This window comes from Bombina bombina, chromosome 3, assembly GCF_027579735.1.
Source record: "Bombina bombina isolate aBomBom1 chromosome 3, aBomBom1.pri, whole genome shotgun sequence".
Lineage (NCBI taxonomy): Eukaryota > Metazoa > Chordata > Amphibia > Anura > Bombinatoridae > Bombina > Bombina bombina.
The window spans coordinates 737,261,508-737,282,724 of record NC_069501.1 but is presented as its reverse complement, the minus strand read 5'-3'; the positions used below and the strand labels follow the sequence as shown (position 1 = coordinate 737,282,724).

The 21,217-nt window shown below is 33.7% G+C and overlaps 1 protein-coding gene across 1 annotated transcript in view; it reads right to left on the bottom strand.

Annotated features, from left to right (window-relative positions):
* IMPG2 (interphotoreceptor matrix proteoglycan 2) overlaps positions 1-18,587 on the bottom strand; it is a 116,632-nt gene extending 98,045 nt beyond the window's left edge. The window contains exons 1-2 of the mRNA XM_053705435.1: positions 18,509-18,587; positions 16,069-16,317 (exon numbers count right to left, since the gene is read on the bottom strand). Coding sequence (XP_053561410.1) covers positions 16,069-16,317; positions 18,509-18,587 — 328 coding nt within the window. The remainder of the gene's footprint in view (positions 1-16,068; positions 16,318-18,508) is intronic.
* Positions 18,588-21,217: the final 2,630 nt, after the last annotated feature.

Below are 21,217 nucleotides of genomic sequence, written 5' to 3'. Positions count from 1 at the left end.
TTATAAACCGGCGTTAGCCAGAAAGCTCTTAACTCCTGCTTTTTTCAGGCGGCTGGAATTTTGTCGTTAGAGCTCTAACGCTCACTGCAGAAACGACTCTAAATACCAGCGTTAGGAAGATCCCATTGAAAAGATAGGCTACGCAAATGGCGTAGGGGGATCTGCGGTATGGAAAAGTCGCGGCTGAAAAGTGAGCGTTAGACCCTTTAATCACTGACTCCAAATACCAGCGGGCGGCCAAAACCAGCGTTAGGAGCCTCTAACGCTGGTTTTGACGGCTACCGCCGAACTCCAAATCTAGGCCTAAGTCACCAATCCACATTAGCTGCCTCTCTCTGTTTCTCCCTTCACTGGCTCCCAATATGCTGTAGAATACAGTTCGAAATATTAACTCTAAACTGCAAAGCTCTAAACAACCTCACACCAACTATATTTTGTAGCTTATCTCCAAATACTGCCTGAACTGTCCTCTTGGATCAACTTAGATTGTTCATTCCTATTATTACTGCTTCCCTCTCCCACCTCCATGATTTCTCACATGCTGCTCCTTCTCTTTGACACTCTCTACTCCGCTCAATCAGACTTTCTCCAACCTAGTATAGCTTCAAACACTCTTTGAAAACCTACTTATTTAGAGATTCTTACTGACTCTACTCAATTGCTCTTAAAGTCCAAAAAAAACTTTCATGATTCAAATAGGGCATGCAATTTAACTTTCCAATTTGCTTTTATCACCAATTTGCTTTGTTCTCTTGGTATTCTTAGTTGAAAGCTAAATCTAGGATGTTCATATGCTAATTTCTTAGACCTTGAAGACCGCCTCTAATCTAAATGCATTTTGACAGTTTTTCACCACTAGAGGGCGTTAGCTCATGTGTTTCATAAAGATAACATTGAGCTCACGCACGTGAAGTTACCTAGGAGTGAGCACTGATTGGCTAAAATGCAAGTCTGTCAAAAGAACTGAAATAAGGGGGCAGTTTGCAGAGGCTTAGAGACAAGGTAATCACAGAGGTAAAAAGTGTATTATTATAACTGTGTTGGTTATGCAAAACTGGGGTATGGGTAATAAAGGGATTATCTATCTTTTTAAACAATACAAATTTTGGTGTTGACTGTCCCTTTAATTCAAACCAGATAAACCTTGAACTGGCTTGAATCACAATCCACTTGACAACCTACCCCACACTTTATGTCTCACTAACTTTTCAACCCTCCTTCTCCTGTCTTGATTTATTTTATTCAGTCTGTTTTATATATCTGTATTCCTTTTGCCATGAAACAATGTCATTGTGTACTCTTACTGTATGTATCCAGCTCTACGGAGTTTGACGTTACTTAACAAATAAACAATAAATAATAATTGAAAACCCTCTGAAAAGCATATAAGGCAGTGCACAAGACAATTCTGATGGATTAGAAAGACATCATGAAGAATAAATCAAGGGTTTTACAGAGCAAAAAGTAAGAATCAAAGTACTTTTCATACTTCTTAAAGACAATAGCAATACATTAATACTTTTCCCTTTAAATTAATACATCTTTTTGCAACATTTTAAGAAGTAAGCAGTAATCTGAGAGAAAGAATATTTTTAATATATGTAATCAATACTAGCAAAACATGTGGGAGATGAGAAAAACCTGGTTAAAAAATCTACCCTTTTACTTGCCACCAGACTACCAGGAAGGAAAGGGTACACACCACCTTACCACTGTCAGAAGGCATAGCTGCCACCAGATAGAAATATAGATATATAAATAGATGATAGATAGATAGATATATAGATAAATAGATGATAGATAGATAGATAAATAGATGATAGATAGATAGATAGATAGATAGATAGATAGATAGATAGATTGATGGATAGATAGATAAATAGATAAATAGATGATAGATAGATAGATAGATAGATAAATAGATGATAGATAAATAGATAGATAGATAGATAGATAGATAGATAGATGGATGTGTGTGTGTGTTCTTACCTATATTTGTTATTATGCATGTGTATAGTGCTGTCAAATGCTGCAATAGTGCTGTATATATATATAGTTTGTAGAGGGTTTAATATTTAAAAAACATAGCAAAGCTTTTGGGATATAATTAAAGGGCCATAATACCCAAATGTTTAAACACTTGAAAGTGATGCAGCATAGCTGTAAAAAGCTGACTAGAAAATATCTCCTGAACATCTCTATGTAAAAAAAAAAAAATATTTTACCTCAAAAGTTTCTCAGTAGCCACCTCCCATTGTAAAGGATTTCTAAGCAGCATTTTAGTGTGTCTGTCCTGGGACAGCTGAAAGGATGAGCCTTGTGAACTCTCATATTATTTCACCAATCAGGTAAAGGAAGCTTACTATGAAATCTCATGAGAGTTAAGTGAAATCTCATGAGATCACAGAAAGAGTTCATGACCTTAGCACTGCTGATGCTGATTGGCTGCTGTTCATTTCTTCATTTTTTATTTTTTTTTACCTGCAGCTGGGAGCAGCTGAGTATAACTTTTTAAACAGAACTTACTCTGCTGAGCTGAGGAGATTGTGAGGTAAAATATCTTCCTTTTTTACATAGAGATGCTCAGGTGATATTTTCCTGTCAGCTTTTTACAGTTTTACTGCATCAGTTTCAAGTGATTTAGCCTATGAGTATTATGTCCCTTTAAGAACAGTGGGCCCAGGGATAACAATTGAGGTAAGACAACCTCCTGCATCTCTTCTATACCTAACACTTTTCACAGATATAGAAAAAGCCAGTGACTCCTAAAACTGTACTTCTTCCTTGTGCTGTTCTGCACATGTCTAACAGCACACTTGGATTTCATAAAGCAGATTTAGTGCTCCATAAAATTATATTAATGTTTTGGCAACATGCAGGACATGCTACATACAGTAGTTTCTGATGAACGGGACAAGCAGGCTGCATAATATTTAAAGGAATAGGACATGCTGCTGTATAGTATATAGTACTGTACACTGATAGGATATGTTGTATAGTGCCCGTGGGGGCAGCTGAGCTCTGTTAATGGGAGAAAAGTGTCCTTCTTTGGCTATTTCAAATGTTGGTTATGATATTGAGGTATTTTCCCATTGCTGACATAATTTATCATGTTACATTACAAATAACATCACACCCTAGCAGGGATGAAATGTGCACTAAACTTTTCTGACTGTTAAGAAAGTGACAGATGAGTGGAAAAAAAAATAGTTTTTCTTTCCCTGTAGTGAGTAAAGAGTAATTGATTTATAGTGCTGTTTTGCCAGATCTTCCAATCAAATCACGAATAAAGTCACATGTTGCTTCAAATTGTTACAATAAACCAAAAACTGGAGGGAAACTACATATTATTACCCTGTATTGCAAGTATACCAAAAATATTTATACCAACATTTCATATTGTCACTAAATACTGATACTGCTGTAATATATTTAAATTTTACTCTATAGTTCATCACCATTACGCAAAACTTCACTCAATTGTCAATTGATATTAAGATTGCACCAAAACACTATTATTAAATACCAGCAGTGTACGTAGTTTCAGTACATTTCTCTATAAAAAAAATGTAAATCTAGGGTAACATGCTTTCTATATATATATATATATATATATATATATATATATATATATATATATATATATATATATATATATATATATATATATATATATATACAGTGCTCAGCATAAATGAGTACACCCCTTTTGAAAAGTAAGATTTTAATCAATATCTCAATGAACACAAGATCAATTTCCAGAATTTTTACAAAACTAAGTTTTATAGAACATTTGTTTAGCTCATTACATGAAAGTAAAGTTAATAATATAACTTACAGAGATACACAACAAGGAGCGCCCTATACAGTATAGTAATATAATTAATTAGAGTTCTTAAAAAAAATATTATTAAAACATTATTATTAAAATCCTTGTATAACGCCTCTGACAAAGTAGGAAGCCTCCTACAAAACGTGTAAGGCCACACCCACCGTCTACGCGTCACTTACCCACAGCTGATCGATTAGCCGGCCGGAGTTTACTAAGGGTCTCTATGTTGATTTGTGGCATTTTTCATTAGTAAAGTACATTTCTGTACTGTTATTGTTTATGGGATATTTTACATCAGTACCACGGACTGGATGTGCCTAGCAGGGACCATAAGAGCTTTTGATCTCTGGATACAGCTCTGGGACACTACGGTAGATCCGTGAGAATCTTGATGTTTATCATATGTCCTTTTAGCATACCTCATAGTTGTTTGAGGTTTTAATGTGTGAGTGTTACTTTGTTGATTTTATAATAAATCTTTGTGAGCTTTTTACTTACTACGCTTAGAGGAGTGTGCGCCCCTGTACCCCTTCTTTGTTTTCATAATAATATAACTTAGATTACAAAATCTTCAGGTTTACTCAAAGTAGGTGATGCACAAATGAATACACCCCACAACAAAAACTACTACATCTACTACATCTAGTATTTTGTATGACCTCCATGATTTGTAAGGACAGCACCAAGTCTTCTAGGCATGAAATTAACAAGTTGGCAACATATTGCAACATCTATCTTTTAAAGCCTGGATGCTGGATGGAGAGTGATGCTCAACTTGTCTCTTCAGAATTCCCCATAGGTGTTCTATTGGGTTCAGATCAGGAGACATACTTGGCCACTGCATCACTTTCACCCTATTCTTCTTTAGAAATACAACAGTGGCCTTAGAAAAACTGCACACTGACCAAGGGCACGGAGTGATGGCAGCATCTTCTTTTTCAATATAGAGCAGTGCATCAGTGAATTCATGACACCATCAATTAAATGCAGCTCCCCGACACCAGCAGCACTCATGCAGCCCCACAGAAGGACACTGCCACCACCATGTTTCAATGTATGCACCATGCATTTTTCATTGTATACCTCACCTTTACAACGTCATACAGTTTTGAAGCCATTCGTTCCAAAAACATTTATATTGGTCTCATCACTCTAGAGTACAGAGTACCAGTAGCCTTCTTCTTTTTCAGTTTGTGTCCTGGCAAATTCTAGGTGGGCATGGGCATTAGGAGAAGCTAACTTCGTGGACGACACCCATGCATGCCATTCCTCTGCAGTGTAGGCTGTATTGTGTCACGGGAAACAATCACCCCAGTTTTGCTTTCTACTTCTTTAGCTAACTACAGTCAACTTGCATGGCAATTTTCTTCAACCCTTCTCATCAGAAGACGCTCCTGTCAAGGTGTTAATTTCAGTGGACGGCCTGGACGTCTCTGTGAGATGGTTGCAGTTCCAACTTTATTACATTTTTGTATCACATTTGCTACAGTATTCTGACTGATAAATAAAGCTTTATCCTTCACCTTTCTTGTGTAAAGAAATTATTTTCATTCTCAGGCCTTGTGACATTTCTCTTCCATGTGGTGCCATTGCTGACAGCATGACATGGGAAGCTTTTTTCTTTGGTAAGTAACGCCCTTTTGTAATCAACTGTCTGCTGGACACCTGTTTAATAAATAATTAGACTCACCTGTAGTTGAATTCTTGTTATTTAGGAATTTGTTGTCAGACATTTAGCTTTGCTCCTATGACTTTCATTGGGGTGTATTAATTTTTGAAACATGGTCTTGAATGAATTTGTTAGGAAAAATACTTTGTTGTGGGTGCAAGTTAACAAATTTTGGTTGCAATCAATGGCCCAGTAGAAGGAAGTATTTTGTAGTATAGTGTTCCATAGAATATGTTGTTTATGAAAGGTAAGTAAAGGTTTTCTGACAAATCTGATTGGGTGTACTCATTTATGCTGAGCACTGTATTTATACTATATATTCCAGATCGTACACAGCAAACAAACACTACCCTGTGTATTATTTCTACTTATCTAACTTCAAGAACATATTAAAGCTTAAAACACTGCATAATTCCAAATAATATGTATGTAAAGCCTGACATTTCCAGCCATAGAATAAAAAATGTTGTTGAAATTGTTACGTGTGATGTTTTATGCCAAGTAATCCCATATGCCTTGCTGATCCATCTCATTTATATAAATAAAACACAGTAATTTCCTGGCTTTTGTGCATTTAAAGGGACATTGTTAAGTAGATTGTTCTTTGCATAAATGTTTTGTAGATGATGCATTTATATAGACCATCTGGTAGTGTTTTTGTAACAATGTATAGTTTAGCTTATTTTGTAATAACATTGTGCTGATTTTCAGACTCCTAACCAAGCCTAAAGTATCAGATGTAAACCCAAGTCTACAGATTCCTGCTTCTCCTGTTTGTGTAATGAGTCTTCTTATATGCAGGAGAGGGTCTGCTCTTCCTGTTTTCCCAGCCCATTTCACTGGGTGTCCAAGCCTAACCTCATCAACAGTGCTAAACTGGGAGCTTCTAAGTAAGTTTTTAAAAGGTTTTATACTGGATTTTTAGATCAGTATCTGTGCATATTCTTCTTTACAGTATTGTCTAATACAGTGTTTCTCAACTCCAGTCCTCAGGACCCTTAACATGCCAGATATACATTATATCTTAAAAAAAACACAGGTGAAATAATAACCTGAAGGGTGAGAGCAGGTTAGTAACCATAGTTACTGATCATCTTATTATTTCACATGTGCTCTAGTTAAGATATAATGGCCTGTTATCTGGAGTTGTGAAACACTGGTCTAATACATGCAGTTATTTTAAAATAAGTGTTTATTTAAGCATAACATAAACAGGTAAACATATGCCTTTCCTGGCATCTGAGTGAGAATATAAACACTTGCTATAATAAATGTATTTTGCCATGGGATTATGCTGTTTTTATTTAAATAATTTACATTAATTTCATTTTTAAACTCATAAGCAACACAAAAGAATGTCTCACAATTATTAAAACCTTGTTTTCAATAACATGTAAGCTATATAGAATAATCAAACAATATTTATTCAATGGGATGTGTATTCATGACTCTTTCAGCATCTCTCACATATAGCATCCTCTCAACCATCCAGGTTCCTAAAGTTTAACACATTTTGAGAGCTGTGACATTTCCCAGTGGCGGCTGGTGACTTTTGAAGATGGGGCGCACTAGCCACGCCCCTCAGATGGCTTCGTCCATTTTATATATATATATATATATATATACTGGGCACAAGAGTCCTGTCACTGGGGCAGTATAAGGACATATATATATATATATATATATATATATATATATATATACTGTATATGTGTGTGTGTGTGTGTGTGTGTGTATATATGCACACACACACACATATATATACATATATATATATATATATATATACACATATATATATATATATATATACACATATATATATACACATACACACATATATATATATATATATATATATATATATATATATATATATATATATATGAGGAAAAGAAGAAAAGTGTGCATCTGGCACAAAAAAAAGAAACCTCAGCTTAGGTATGTAAATAGTAGCAATAGTGTAGAAAAATTAAATGCTGCCCCGATCTATCTACCAAGGGAAGAGAGTCCCTACACCCTCAAACCTAGGTAAGAAAGAATATTGGAAAAAGATAGAGAAGTTAGGGCGCAAATAATAAATAAAATTATAACTATAGAATAAACCGGTGAGTCTAAAAATATGCAATGGAATATTGTATTTTAAATAGAAAAAGAGGTACTGGATAGAAATAGTGTAAATAAATACAATTGATATGACAATGCCACTAGATAGAAATAATGCAATAGTATGCTGATTCCCTATTGAGGATTCAACAGGTAAATAAATAAATAGAGGACTTAATAAACTTCTTATGTACACTTGAGGCAGAAAAATATCTTATTAAAAGTAAAAACAATTCAAACAATTAGTAAAAAATAACAATACATATAAAAATTAATAAAATAAAGAATAAATAAACATAATAGTAATAATGTTGGAGACTGCCTGATCCCAGAATGCAGGTCTCCCTAGGGGTGTCTACTTACACTCCTTTACCTCAATCAGTATGAGGTAAGTGCCGCGTAGTATCAGTAGAAAACATTTGGTCTGATGAAGGGGACAGTTTGATCCATGAAACGTCACAACAATATTTAAAGTCCAGTGAGTGCGGATCTATTTTGCAGTATTGGAAACCATTTTTCCTGACACCCTGGCCAGTCAATGAGGAGCTCATGGCCATCTGGAGGGGATAATAGTACTCTAACAAAGACAAGTATCTTGATTAAAGTCCTGCAAGTCATTACCCTATTTTCTGGACAGCTGGAGATCAAAGGGAGTTTTCTACTGATACTACGCGGCACTTACCTCATACTGATTGAGGTTAAAATACAATATTCCATTGCATATTTTTAGACTCACCGGTTTATTCTATAGTTATAATTTTATTTATTATTTGCGCCCTAACTTCTCTATCACATCTCTTTTTCCAATATATATATATATATATATATATATATATATATATATATATATATATATATACATATACACACATATATATATATATAACCATAGCGACATTAGATGTGTGACACTCCTGAATCACTCACCACCCCAGCGACATTAGATGTTTGACTCGCAATGGCGACCCCCGACTGAAGTAGTTACGCCCCTGCATCCTCCCACACACACAGTCAGCTCTTAGTGTGCGAGTGTCACGTGACAGCTGGCTCTTGCACACTAAGAGCTGTGCGGTTATGAGACATATGGGCTGGCCTGTAGGTGGCGCTGCAGTCAATGCAGTTTTAAAGTGGAAAGTGCTTTTGCCTATACTTCTATCTATCGCACTGCACAGCATGAAGTATTAGGCAAAAGCCCATTCCACTTTCAGCCTAAAGATTAAAAAAAAAAAACAATTTTAATGTTTTTTATTCAAAACTGCAGTGGAGCCTAGAGGATTTTTTTATTTATTAAACAAAAAAGGTTTAAAAAAATGTTTTTATTTTTTTTATTTCTCACTCTTTTTTTTGGGGGGGGGTTGGGGGGGTCACGTGCTCAAGTGCTCCTATAGAGGAGCCTCCACTGACATTTCCTATATTACAAACAAAACTAAAAAAAAGTCTCAATTTTTTGAAATAAAAATTATGTTTGTTTTTTAAATAATTTGTTATTATTACCTCTTCTAACTGTTTTATAGGTCTGGGTTATACTATGGTGGTAAAATATGCTAAACTTGGTACAAGCAGAGGCCATCTTTTAATAAACTGCAAAACAATACGGGTCTTGTTAACAAATTGCCTTGTCTATTATAGTAGCATAGTCAGACTGGTTCCTACATATAATGTAAGTGAGGGATGAAGGTTGGTCATTGAAAAATCATTTTAATTTGGTTTACATGAAAAATGTAAATAAATGTTATAATGACTGAAAACTCATCTGCACTCCTGATATACTTAATAATGGAATTTGTCTGTTGCAATCAATTAAGTATGCTTGAACAACTGCGATAATACTAATTTGGAGCTGAAAGTGGCAGTCTTCTCCAGAATTGTTATTGTTTAAAATTAAAAAGATAGATAATCCCTTTATTACTCACTCCCCAGTTTTGCAGAACCAACACGGTTATATTGATATACTTTTTACATCTGGGATTACCTTGTATCTAAGCCTCTGCAGACTGCCCCTTATTTCAGTTCTTTTGACAGACTTGCATTTTATCCACTCAGTGCTAACTCATAAATAACTCCACAGGGGTGAGAACAATGTTATTTATGTGGCACACATAAACTAGCAGTATCTAGCTGTGAAAACTGTCAAAATGCACTGAGATAAGAGGTGGCATTCAATGGCTTTGAAACTAGCATATGAGCCTACCTAGGTTTAGCTGTTTGCAAAGAATACCAAGAGAACAAAGCAAATTTGATGATACAAGTAAACTGGAAAGTTGTTTAAAATTGCATTGCAATCTGAATCATGGAAGTTACATTTTGACTAGACTGTCCCATTAATATCTCCAGCCCCAGCGTAACTTCAACTTTGTGACTGATTCCTCAACATTATTCTCAAGTATCTGCTGATATTGAGAGGAATCCATGCAACCCTCAACTTTAACAAGATTCCCTGAACCGGTAATGGCCTCACAGCCCCACAGCATGGTGGAACATCCACCAAATTTTACTTTGGGTAGCAAGTGTTTGTCTTGGAACGCTGTGTTCTTTTGCCGCCATGCATAACGCCCCTTGTTATGACCAAATAACTCAATCTTTGTTTCATCAGTCCACAGCACCTTCTTCCAAAATGAAGCTGGCTTGTCCAAATGTGCGTTTGCATACCTCAAGCGACTCTGTTTGTGGCGTGTGTGCAGAATAGGCTTCTTCTGCATCTTTCTCCTATACAGCTTCTCCTTGTGCAAAGTGTGCTGAATTGTTGAACAATGCACAGTGACACCATCTGCAGCAAGATGATGTTGTAGGTTTTTGGAGGTGGTCTATGGGCTGTTTTTGACCGTTCTTATCATTCCTTGCCTTTGCCTCTCCAATATTTGACTTGGCCTGCCACTTATGGCCTTAACAAGAACTGTGCCTGTGGTCTTCCATTTCCTCACTATGTTCCTCACAGTGGACACTGACAGCTTAAATCTCTGCAATAGCTTTTTGTATCCTTCCCCTAAACCATAATGTTGAACAATCTTTGTTTTCAGATCATTTGAGAGTTGTTTTGAGGCCCCCATTTTGCCACTCTTCAGAGGAGAGTCAAAGAGAACAACAACTTGCAATTGGCCACCTTAAATACCTTTTTTCATGATTGGATGCACCTGTCTATGAAGTTCAAGGCTTAATGGGCTCACCAAATCAATTGTGTGTTCCAATTAATCAGTACAGGTATTCAAATCAACAAAATGACAAGGGTGCCAAAATGTATGCACCTGTCTAATTTCGTTTGGATGCATATTGCACATTTTCTGTTATTCCAATAAACCTCATTTCACTACTGAAATATTACTGTGTCCTTCAGTTATTTGATAGATTGAAATTAAATTGCTGATCCAAACACCCAATTATTTCTAAATGAAAATCATGGAAATTGTCAGGGGTGCCTAAACTTTTGCATACAGCTATATCATCTATATACAAAATGAAGTACACTCACACTTATTTCCTCTTTATTACTCTGCTTTTTTTCTTTATCATCAGTTACACGTGGTTTAATGGTCACTAACGCATAAATCTTTAAATGGACATTTAAACTCAAAATGTAATACTCATAAAATGTATAACACATAACAGCATTGTAATATATATTTATTGTTTAGTTTGCTTGCTTTTATATTAAAGTATCTAAAAAAATATATTATATATAAACAAATGGTAGCAGCCTAGTTAAATCACTAGGTGGGGCAAAATGCAGAGAAGATTTTCAGACAATTCCTAGAAAGTAGAGCCTAGTAAGGAAAAAGAGCAAGGAAATCCACTTAAAAGTATGGATCAAAAGATTATGTGTGTGTGTGTATATTAATATATATGTGTGTGTGTGTATGTATGTATATATATATATATATATGTAGATATGTGTGTGTGTATATATATATATATATATATACAGTATATATATATATATATATATACAGGGTATACTGTATATATAAAGTATATGTTGTGGTATATATTCTATATAAAAACAAGGGGTTAAACACACTACTCAGGAGTTAAACACATAGGCCAGTTGGCACACCCTTTAAGCTTTCATGCTGCTCCAGATAAGTACAAATCAGTCAATCAGGGGCCACATGTGTGCAGCTATCACCCAGCTATATCCTTATTAGAAGTGGCAGGTGTAACTTTACCTAAGTGTTCAACTCCTTAGCTGAGAGGGGAATTTGTTCATTTGTTTTTCCTATAACTGAACATAGTAGTTTATTTTTTGCTAGAATGTATTTATGAGATTTCATGGCACGTGTTGCTGTATGATGTGCACGTGCATCGTTGTATTATAATATCAATAAAATTATCATTAGAATCATTATTATGCAAACATAAATGTGATCAGCTAATAAATGTCATCAGTTGCACGTTACCCTATATAAGATGCACTGCCCATATGATAAACACACATTTAGTTATAATATTTAAGGAAACCGTATATTACCAACAATGTATTTGCTGCTTCTCTTTCCCTCTCTGTCCAACCCTCTCCTTCCTTTTGACAAGCTTAAAGGGACACTGAATCCAATTTTTTTCTTTTGTTATTCAGATGGAGCAGGCAATTTTAAACAACTTTCTAATTTACTCCTATTATCACATTTTCTTCATTCTCTTGGTATCTTTATTTGAAAAGCAAGAATGTAAGTTTAGATGCCGGCCCATTTTTTGTGAACAACCTGGGTTGTTCTTGCTGATTGGTGGATAAATTCACCTACCAATAAACAAGCTCTGTCCGGTGGTCTGAACCAAAAAATAGCTTAGATGCCTTATTTTTCAAATAAGGATAGCAAGAGAATGAAGAAAAATTGATAATAGGAGTAAATTAGAAAGTTGCTTAAAATTGCATGCTCTATCTAAATCACAAAATAAAAAATTTGGGGTTCCGTGTCCCTTTAACAAAAGTAGATCCCATCTCACTAAACCATGGACGTATCTACCATACACCAGCAAAAAAAAAAAAAGTATAAAAACCATTCACAGTCAATACCGTTACTGCACTCTCACCATAGACACACAAATGTGTACATAAAGGAAAAAGAGGAACCAATGCACTCTCACAAATAAGACAACAAAGCCTGTCCTGTTTGGTAGACTTAGGGATCCCTGCAATAATACTGTCAACTCAGCACTGATTGGGTTGAAAGAAAAGGTAAGAAAAACTTACACACAGAAAACCACTGCTTAATATGTTACTTGCACAAAATGGTTAAATTACTGTATATGCTACTGGCATAAATTAGTTTAGTTTAGTGTTATGTGTTGAATAGAAACAATGGCAATAAATCCACAACTCTGTATGTGTTACTGGAACCCAAAGGTGTAAAAAACACAGTACGTTGTATGTTAACAAGGGTAAAATAATTCACTATGGGCCAGATTACAAGTGGTGCATTGCATTGGAGCCCTTTGCAGTTAAGTAGCTGAAACATTTTAAATATATATTCCTATATATATCTGTATATATCTATACCTATATATAATCACATATATAGGGTGTCCCAAAAAAATGTATACACACTTGTAATTATGACTCACTCAAACTTTCTTTTATTACATGTGCAGTTATTTGAAATAATAGAAGAGGCAAGATGAAGCTTCGAGAAAATGCTACTGGAAGTGCGAGAACGTAGCTGAAGTAAAAAGACTGGGAATGCACCCAAATACCAAATTAAATGATTTGTGATGTCTGCAATTTCATCTGTCTTCATTATAAGCAGTGCCTGGACCAAAACGGTCATCAGTTTGAACACCTCAAATAACTAGCAGCCAATTGTGTGTATTACTGGAACTGAGGGTCATTGATCTATGTATTATTGAAAGCCAAGTGGGTTAGCATCACAACTCTATGTGTGTCTTACTGACACACAAGGGGAGATAAAAATCCTTGTTTTTTATTTGTTACTGGCAGTTTAAGTTAGTAAATACTATATGGCTTTTACTAGTAATGTTTGGGTTAGAATTACAGGTTAATTTCTTGTTCTTAGGTATCAGAACAACTGTGAATTAGTTACAGCCAAAGACTGTAAAACCACTGCTTTAATTGTGTTATTGACAACTGGCTGGAGAAGGACCCTTGTTCTATGATATTAACAGGAAATGTAAAATTACTTCACTGTCTACTATTAGTACAAATGTGTTAAATCATTGGTCTTAATGGCATATAAGGGTGAAGTAATCCCTACTTTATGTGTGTTACTTAGAGTCAAGAAGGGAGTAAAAATCTCATATCTTTGTGTGTTACAGTCAGTCAAAGAATGTAAATTCACTCCACTGTGTTTTCTGATGACCAAAGGGGCTTCAATTATTGCTCTGTGTGTGTTACTAGCACCTAATGCGGTCCTGTCACTGCTGGTTTATGTAAAATACATATAGTGCAGTTGCAGTTGTGCATAGGAATAGAATTTGGGGAAAAGTAATTCAATGTATCTATGAGTCCAGAGTCCCTGGTATTTTTTCAACTTAACAATGCCCTTGTGTGAGGTGTAGGTCCCACAGTGAGTATTAAAGCTGCATCAGTACAGTAACTGGTTTTGAGCACTCCCTATCTTGTAAAGATGTTGTGGTCTAAGTGCCAAGTGGGTCTCCTTAGACTAATCTAGTAGGATAATTAAGTTTGAGGCTTTATCTCCTAATTACAGTGATGCTGTTTGATTGCTTGGATAACTGATTCTGTGATTTTACCCCATTATTGCAGGACTAGGCTTAAGTGCCTTAAGATCTGCATTTGTTTTATTTTATATATTTATTTCTTTTTTGGCCTACATTTCTTTATGTTGTGGCCGCAGCCTGCTTGCACCAGGAGGGCATACAACCATTTATCTTTTTTTTCTTTCTGTTTTTTTGCATCAGTATACACCATAAAAAAGATTTCCTAATTATAATTATCATTATGAAAAGGACAACACAAAAAATGCCTCTCTGTAGCTGAAAGCACCTCTGATTATTTGGGTATCACAAGCATTATTTTATCAAACGTATTCAAGTTCTGTGATGGATTTTATCCTATTAACAATGTTCTAAATTACAAATGTTAGTTTAGATTCAGACCAAGCAAAGTTATATTTTATTTTATGAAACACAATATCATGTGGTATATCATCTATTGATTGTAGGTTCTTTTTTCCAGTGTGTGCTCCTTCTTGACTATTATTGTATAGCTCATATCTATTTCTTTTCAGCAAGGTTACTAATGTTACATAAGTGACGTCCTGCTGTTTAACAATGCCTTTTAATCACCTTTAAATCCTTCTTCCTGTCAATGCCCAAGTCAGCTTTTTAGCCAGCTTAGTTTAAGAATAGACTATAGACATGAAAAAATACATTAAACAGGAGCTTAGGTTCTCTCAGAGCTGAAAATAGCTGTGATTTTATTTACACATAATACAAACTACAGAACAGAAAAATTAAGTTAATAATTTTAAAGAAATTGTGCTTAGTTTCCCAATGGCACGTGCACACCAATAATATGATGTTAACAAAACTGCAATGCATGATAAAGGTTTCCTTCCTTTACTAATTCTTTTTTTTTTTTTATAAAACTAAGATTGAGTCTTTTAATAAGTTCAAAAAAATGTAAATAATGTATCAAGTGTTGTTAAAGGAAGAAAAATATTGTAGATTAAATAACACAAGAAATACCCAAAGAAATAGCAAAATACAAGTGACAGTATGATGGGTAAAAATGATCATCTCAAAAGAAGACTTCTGTATTTAAATATCTAATATCACAGACTGGAGACAAAACCTAAGAATATGTGTAAAGATTATATAGAACACTGATAAATGGCCATACTTTAAAGCAGGTTAAAGCGTGACACAGATATTTTACAATGCCATCTTATATTCACTAAAAATTCTGCCAAATCCTCAGTTCCATTTTCTAATATGAGGTAGAATAAGTTTCCTTTTCATAGCCTAGGTGCTATAGGTAATGGTTCCTGCGACTGCTGTGCTGAGTGCTCCTATTTTTCTCTAATGCAGAGATTCACCTGGATCTGAGTTTTAGAACCTGGCCTGGAATATTCATTTCCATAGAGCAGGTTCAGTCTGTGCTGTTAAATAATGGTGATACTGCATGAGTTAAAACAGACTTGTATTCATTTTTCCATTATTCCATCTAAAAGAGGTATTTTGTGATTTTTTTTTCTGGGGGGGGGGGGGGGATAAAAGGTTCTGCACTGAATAAATATAGTTTTTCTTGGCATATTTTGATTTTTTTCTCATTACAAAACGCTATATACAATTAGTTTCTCACTTGTTTTCCTGCCATTTGAAAAGCTTTAAAGTTATCTGTTTCTTGACAAACATATTTTAGTATACTTAACTGTTATGCTTTATAAACATGACATTTTTTGTTGCTTACAGTGTTTCTTTAAAGGGCAATCTGATCATCTTCACACATGAATAATGTACAGTACATGTTTTAGATGTTGCTTTCACTTACCCCTAAGTTTAAAAAACTTCATGTGATTCATGAGAGCCTGTTCAAATGTTTCTTCCGGACAGACTTTCACTCCGCTAGGAAACAAAATTGCCCTCTTTTTTCTTTTGAGGAAACCTGTATAGGGTTGATGGGCTGGATTAACTGGAGTCCCATTAGGCTCTTCTGGCAGTGAGGCACTTCCCAGTTCCAAACCATCTTGCAAATTTGTAAATTCCTTAAATGTTTTTTTTTGTATTCCTGACTGTGATTCTGTGGACACAAAACAATTAATTAATTTTACAATTTTTATATAGGATAATTGTGTCATTGGTGAGGGTAAAATTAATTATAATTACTCCATATCCAAAAATACCTTACTTAGAACACAGTATTGAAATAATAGACAGTTTCCTTCATAATCTTCTCAGCAGATAGCAGCACATTATAATAGTTGAAATATCAAGGCTGATATGAGTTCTTACAGTTACATTTTCAAATGAATTATCAATAAATAGTCATACAGACTTAATGGTGATTTTTTTTTAAGAAAAACACTTTGGTATGCTATTCTAACAGTTTAGTAAATATCCCATAAAATGGCAAGAATTCACAGAATACTTTATAGCAGCCTTGGTATTTTAATGATGATAATGTGCTGCCATTCATTGACCAGTTTCTGTAGGAAATAGTCCATTGTTTGAATACCATGTTCCGAGTAAGGAATTTCTGGACTTGGAGTGTTGCCGATTGATTAACCAGGGCACAAGTTCAGACCGTTCAGCTTCATTGGTTATGCTTCTGGTTATGAAGTCTTAATTAGTTGTGAATACTTCAAATATATATATATATATATATTTAAAGTGTAGTTTTGAAAAGGAATATACACCATATTTAATAGCATTTTTTTCTTTTAAATGTATATAAATATTTTGATATAAAATTTTTTATGTTTTCATAGAAAACAGTAAACTGTGTTAATAATTTTTCATGAATCAGTAGACAAATAATCAATCCCCCAGACTAATTTTGTATTGAACTTTGGGATTTGCTTTGATTGAATTTCTTTTTTTATAATTTTACAAATTAATTGAGACTATAGGGCAATCATTGTTTACACACTGAAATATAAGACATTTTAGTTTATTTAATGAAAGATGAATGCACACATTTTTAATCACCAAGGTTTACTTGTTTTAATTGGTAGAATTTGTTTTAGTGATCAGAAAAACAGCTAACGTTTAATACAAATCACATACAAATCCTAGACATTAAACATGTCTAGTTTATACTTTTTTTCTTATGAAATCACCATTGGTTCTTCAACATAAAGCTATATCATTGCCATATTGTCAAGCAAATTTGTATTTACCATTAGCATAGCCTGACCTTTGAGAATTGAAACTTTGCAACAAATGCCAGTATATGACATTAAGCACTGCTTAATATCAAATAGTATTTTTTTATATTTGTAGTTAACCGCACTCTCTCTTAATTTACACTAAAAGAAAAATATGTTAGAGAACCTTTGATATTCTGAAGATTACGTTTATAATTCCAAATCATAACAAAGAATTCTGCATCAATGATATCCCCAAATGATGTAAGAAATATAAATTTAGTGCCTATGAGTTTCACAAATATTGTGGTGAAGAGTGTTGCATTTGATAGGTGATTATTCAATAATGTATTCTTACAAAATAATAAAGTTAATTAAGAATATCAGCTTACATTGTAAGTGATTGCTGCACAGATCAAAAGTAAAAATGAATGATTGCCTATTTAAATCAATGTGTTTCTGTTTTAATCAACACTTACATTTCAAAAATAAAACTTATAAGATAATGTAAGCATTGTCCCACTTCTTGCCTACACTACAAAAAGAAAGACGGGAATAGTTATTAATTCTGAACAGTTTTTCCTTTGGATACCCTTGGTATACTTGGAAAATTATTAAAGTATATGTACATAATATAAAACAATGTTTTTTCACTAACACCTATATAATTTGTTTTTTTGTTCAATGAAAGATATTGTGAGCAATTTACCATCTTCAGCCTAAAACTGTGCAAACCTACAGTATTATGACACCCTATTATTAACCGTATTGCTTTATGTTTATTTAACAACTAAGCATTATTTTTATCCATTTTGACTTTTTATGTAGTAAATATGTTTCACAGTGTAATTAATTTAATTTAATAAATGTATATCACAATAGATTGTAGATGTGGGACTCTGTACTGAGTAAAAAAAAGCCCAATAATTTTAAATCTATTGTGAGATTTATGTTACGTTTACAAACTAATTACCTAATGGGTCTTACAGATGCTTTATTGTATAGGATATTCTATCTTGGTACTTGCTTTATTCAATCCTGTATAGTTTTTAGATTATTCTAAAATGTTTAAATAAAAATAAATGTCTTGGCATTAGTGAAAATCTAGGGATATACATGCTTTACCTGTAAGGATTTGCAGCTGTCCTTCAATGGCTGCAACATACAAAAATCCCAGCAAGACTTTCCAAGAAAAAGGTACCATTCTTCTTAATTAATCTAAGAAAAGACAAATATAGATATATAAATATATACCACAAACATCTAATAAATGTATGCTAAATATAAATAATTCAATTCCCAGCAAGTGTACGTACCAGAAAATCCTTAATTTTCTGAGTTTATGCAAACTTCTCATTTAGACAACAAGCAGTATGCTAAGTGGTTCCTTGTTTCGGTCAGCAGATGGGAATCAGGACACAATTTTTTTTTTGTTTAATCTGTGCTGTTAAGCTCTTTAGCACAGCTCGTCATGTTATGAGGCGACAGACCATTCAAAGGCTGAATATCTTACACCTAACTAAACACATTGTTTACTGGTCTAACTTAGAACCACCTCCTTTTATTTCCCCATCGATGCCGTCCTATATATTGATAAAGATATATATATATATATATATATATATAAAGATACGTTTGCTTAGCTACTTTATTACACTCATCAGTTTAGCTATTTTATATAATGTTGGGTAGAAAGACAGTGATACATGTCAATATAGGGAACCTTTATTTGCTGCTAACAACATAATATAATATTTTATAAGTTGATTACTTTTCATATTATCATTATATATGTTGCCTTTATATTATTGAGGGGACTGCAACTCTTATTAGACTAAATTAATCGGTTGACCTAATCTATAGTAAAACACAAACCAGGAGCAGTAGTACAGTGATAGAAATGCACTTTTAGTATATGCAAGTTTAATAATAATAATGAACAGATAATATAAATGGGCTAAATCTTCATAAACATAACTTTACAGCATATTAAACTTCTTCACTGGGGTTTGATATTAAAAACTGGCAGAAATTATGTGTTTGTGCACAACTCCAGAATCAGTTTGTCACTGGCTGATATGGACAAATCTTGCAGCTTTTTTGTGGATAGTGATAAACCTTAGTACAACAAGTTAACATCTATTTAAAAAAAATCCATTAAACATTTATGATCAAATTACATTTACTTATAGGGACATCCACTTAAGGGTCCGTCTATCAATGGCATGTTTATAAATTCCTAAATTAAATGGGTTTACAATATCTCTGGTAACTAATGAGAAAATACGTTTTCAACATTGATTCTGTTTTTGAAAACATAGGGAATCTCTATTAATTTAATTCTCATTTGCACATTGTGGCTCATTGATGTTTTTTTCTAATGTAAAGTCTTGGGAAAGGTTGTTTTCATCTATATCCTAGACTATTCAGTTTCAATTCTATTTCCTTTATGTGATTATTTTGTATCACAATTTTATTATACATTTTTATTTGAAAAAATGCTTTTATAAACTTATTATGTTTTGATATGTGGGATAAATAATGCCTAAGCCTAGGGTTAATTTTCCCTTTAAAGGGATATTAAACACCAAGGGTCAGATTATGAGTGGAGCCCAAACGTTTGCACCCAAGAGATAAGGGGTATATCACAGGGGTTTGCGCTCAACTGGCTTAACTCTGGTATTACAAGTTAAAAGTAAAAATGATTGCTTGAGCGCAATCGCGATTTACACTAGAATGATTACAGCAACTTCAGAGTCTGGTTCTAACTTAGGCTTTTTCCGCTTGTCGGGTTGTCGCGAGAGCAAAAACAGTTTACTTTCAACTCGTATTATGAGCGTAACCCGACGTGCTAAAAGCTTACTTCTAGCACAATTAACGCTTGACCTGAAGCGTTAATTTGTGCTAAACTTGTAATCTGGCCCTGAATAAATGCTAGACAGAATGAAGCATTCAAAGTAACTGTTTATAGTTACACTCACAATAACATTATTTAATACAAAGTATTCAAATAAAATTGCACAAAAAAGTTATAAGGGCTGAAAGATATGAGGTCTCAGGTGTTAGAAAATAAAAGTCAGGCAAAGGGCTTTAACAAAGAAATACAAACATATACATGTCTAAAGATGCATATGTATGACTATATAGAAATGTCTATATATTTGTACATATGTATTTATATGTGTATATATGTTTTTATACACATATAAACACATAAATACATATGTAAATATATATAGACATATATACAAGTGCTTTGGAGCCCCTTGCAGTTAAGTAGTTGAAAAGATGTAAAAGCATATTTATGCAATATTCATATTTAATAAAGGTTTTAACTATGTATTTTTCTGTAAATAGTTGACATTCCAATGTTCTGCACATAGCAGAATATTTTTATGTATTTATAAATAGATATTCCTATTTGTATCTGTATATAATCATGTATGTATATAGGTATAGCTATATATTGTACCAACATACATTCAGATATATGTAAAATATGAATTTATGAATAAATAGAACATATTCTGTTATGTGAAGAACACTGGAATGAAAAATATTTATATTTTCATGTTGGGTTAGCCCAAATGAGAATATGCGATCAGGTTTGCGAGAAATTAAGTTTTTTCCCCCCCCCCACTTTTTTTTCTCCATTGACTTGTATGGGGAATATGTGAATGCACACACAATATTTTAATTTTGTCTTTTTCCGTTGTCGGGTTAGAGCGAGAGCAAAAACAGTTTACTTTCAACTCGTACTATGAGCGCAACCTGACGTGCAAAAATCTTACTTCTAGCACAATTAATGCTCGAGCTGAAGTGTTAATTTGTGCT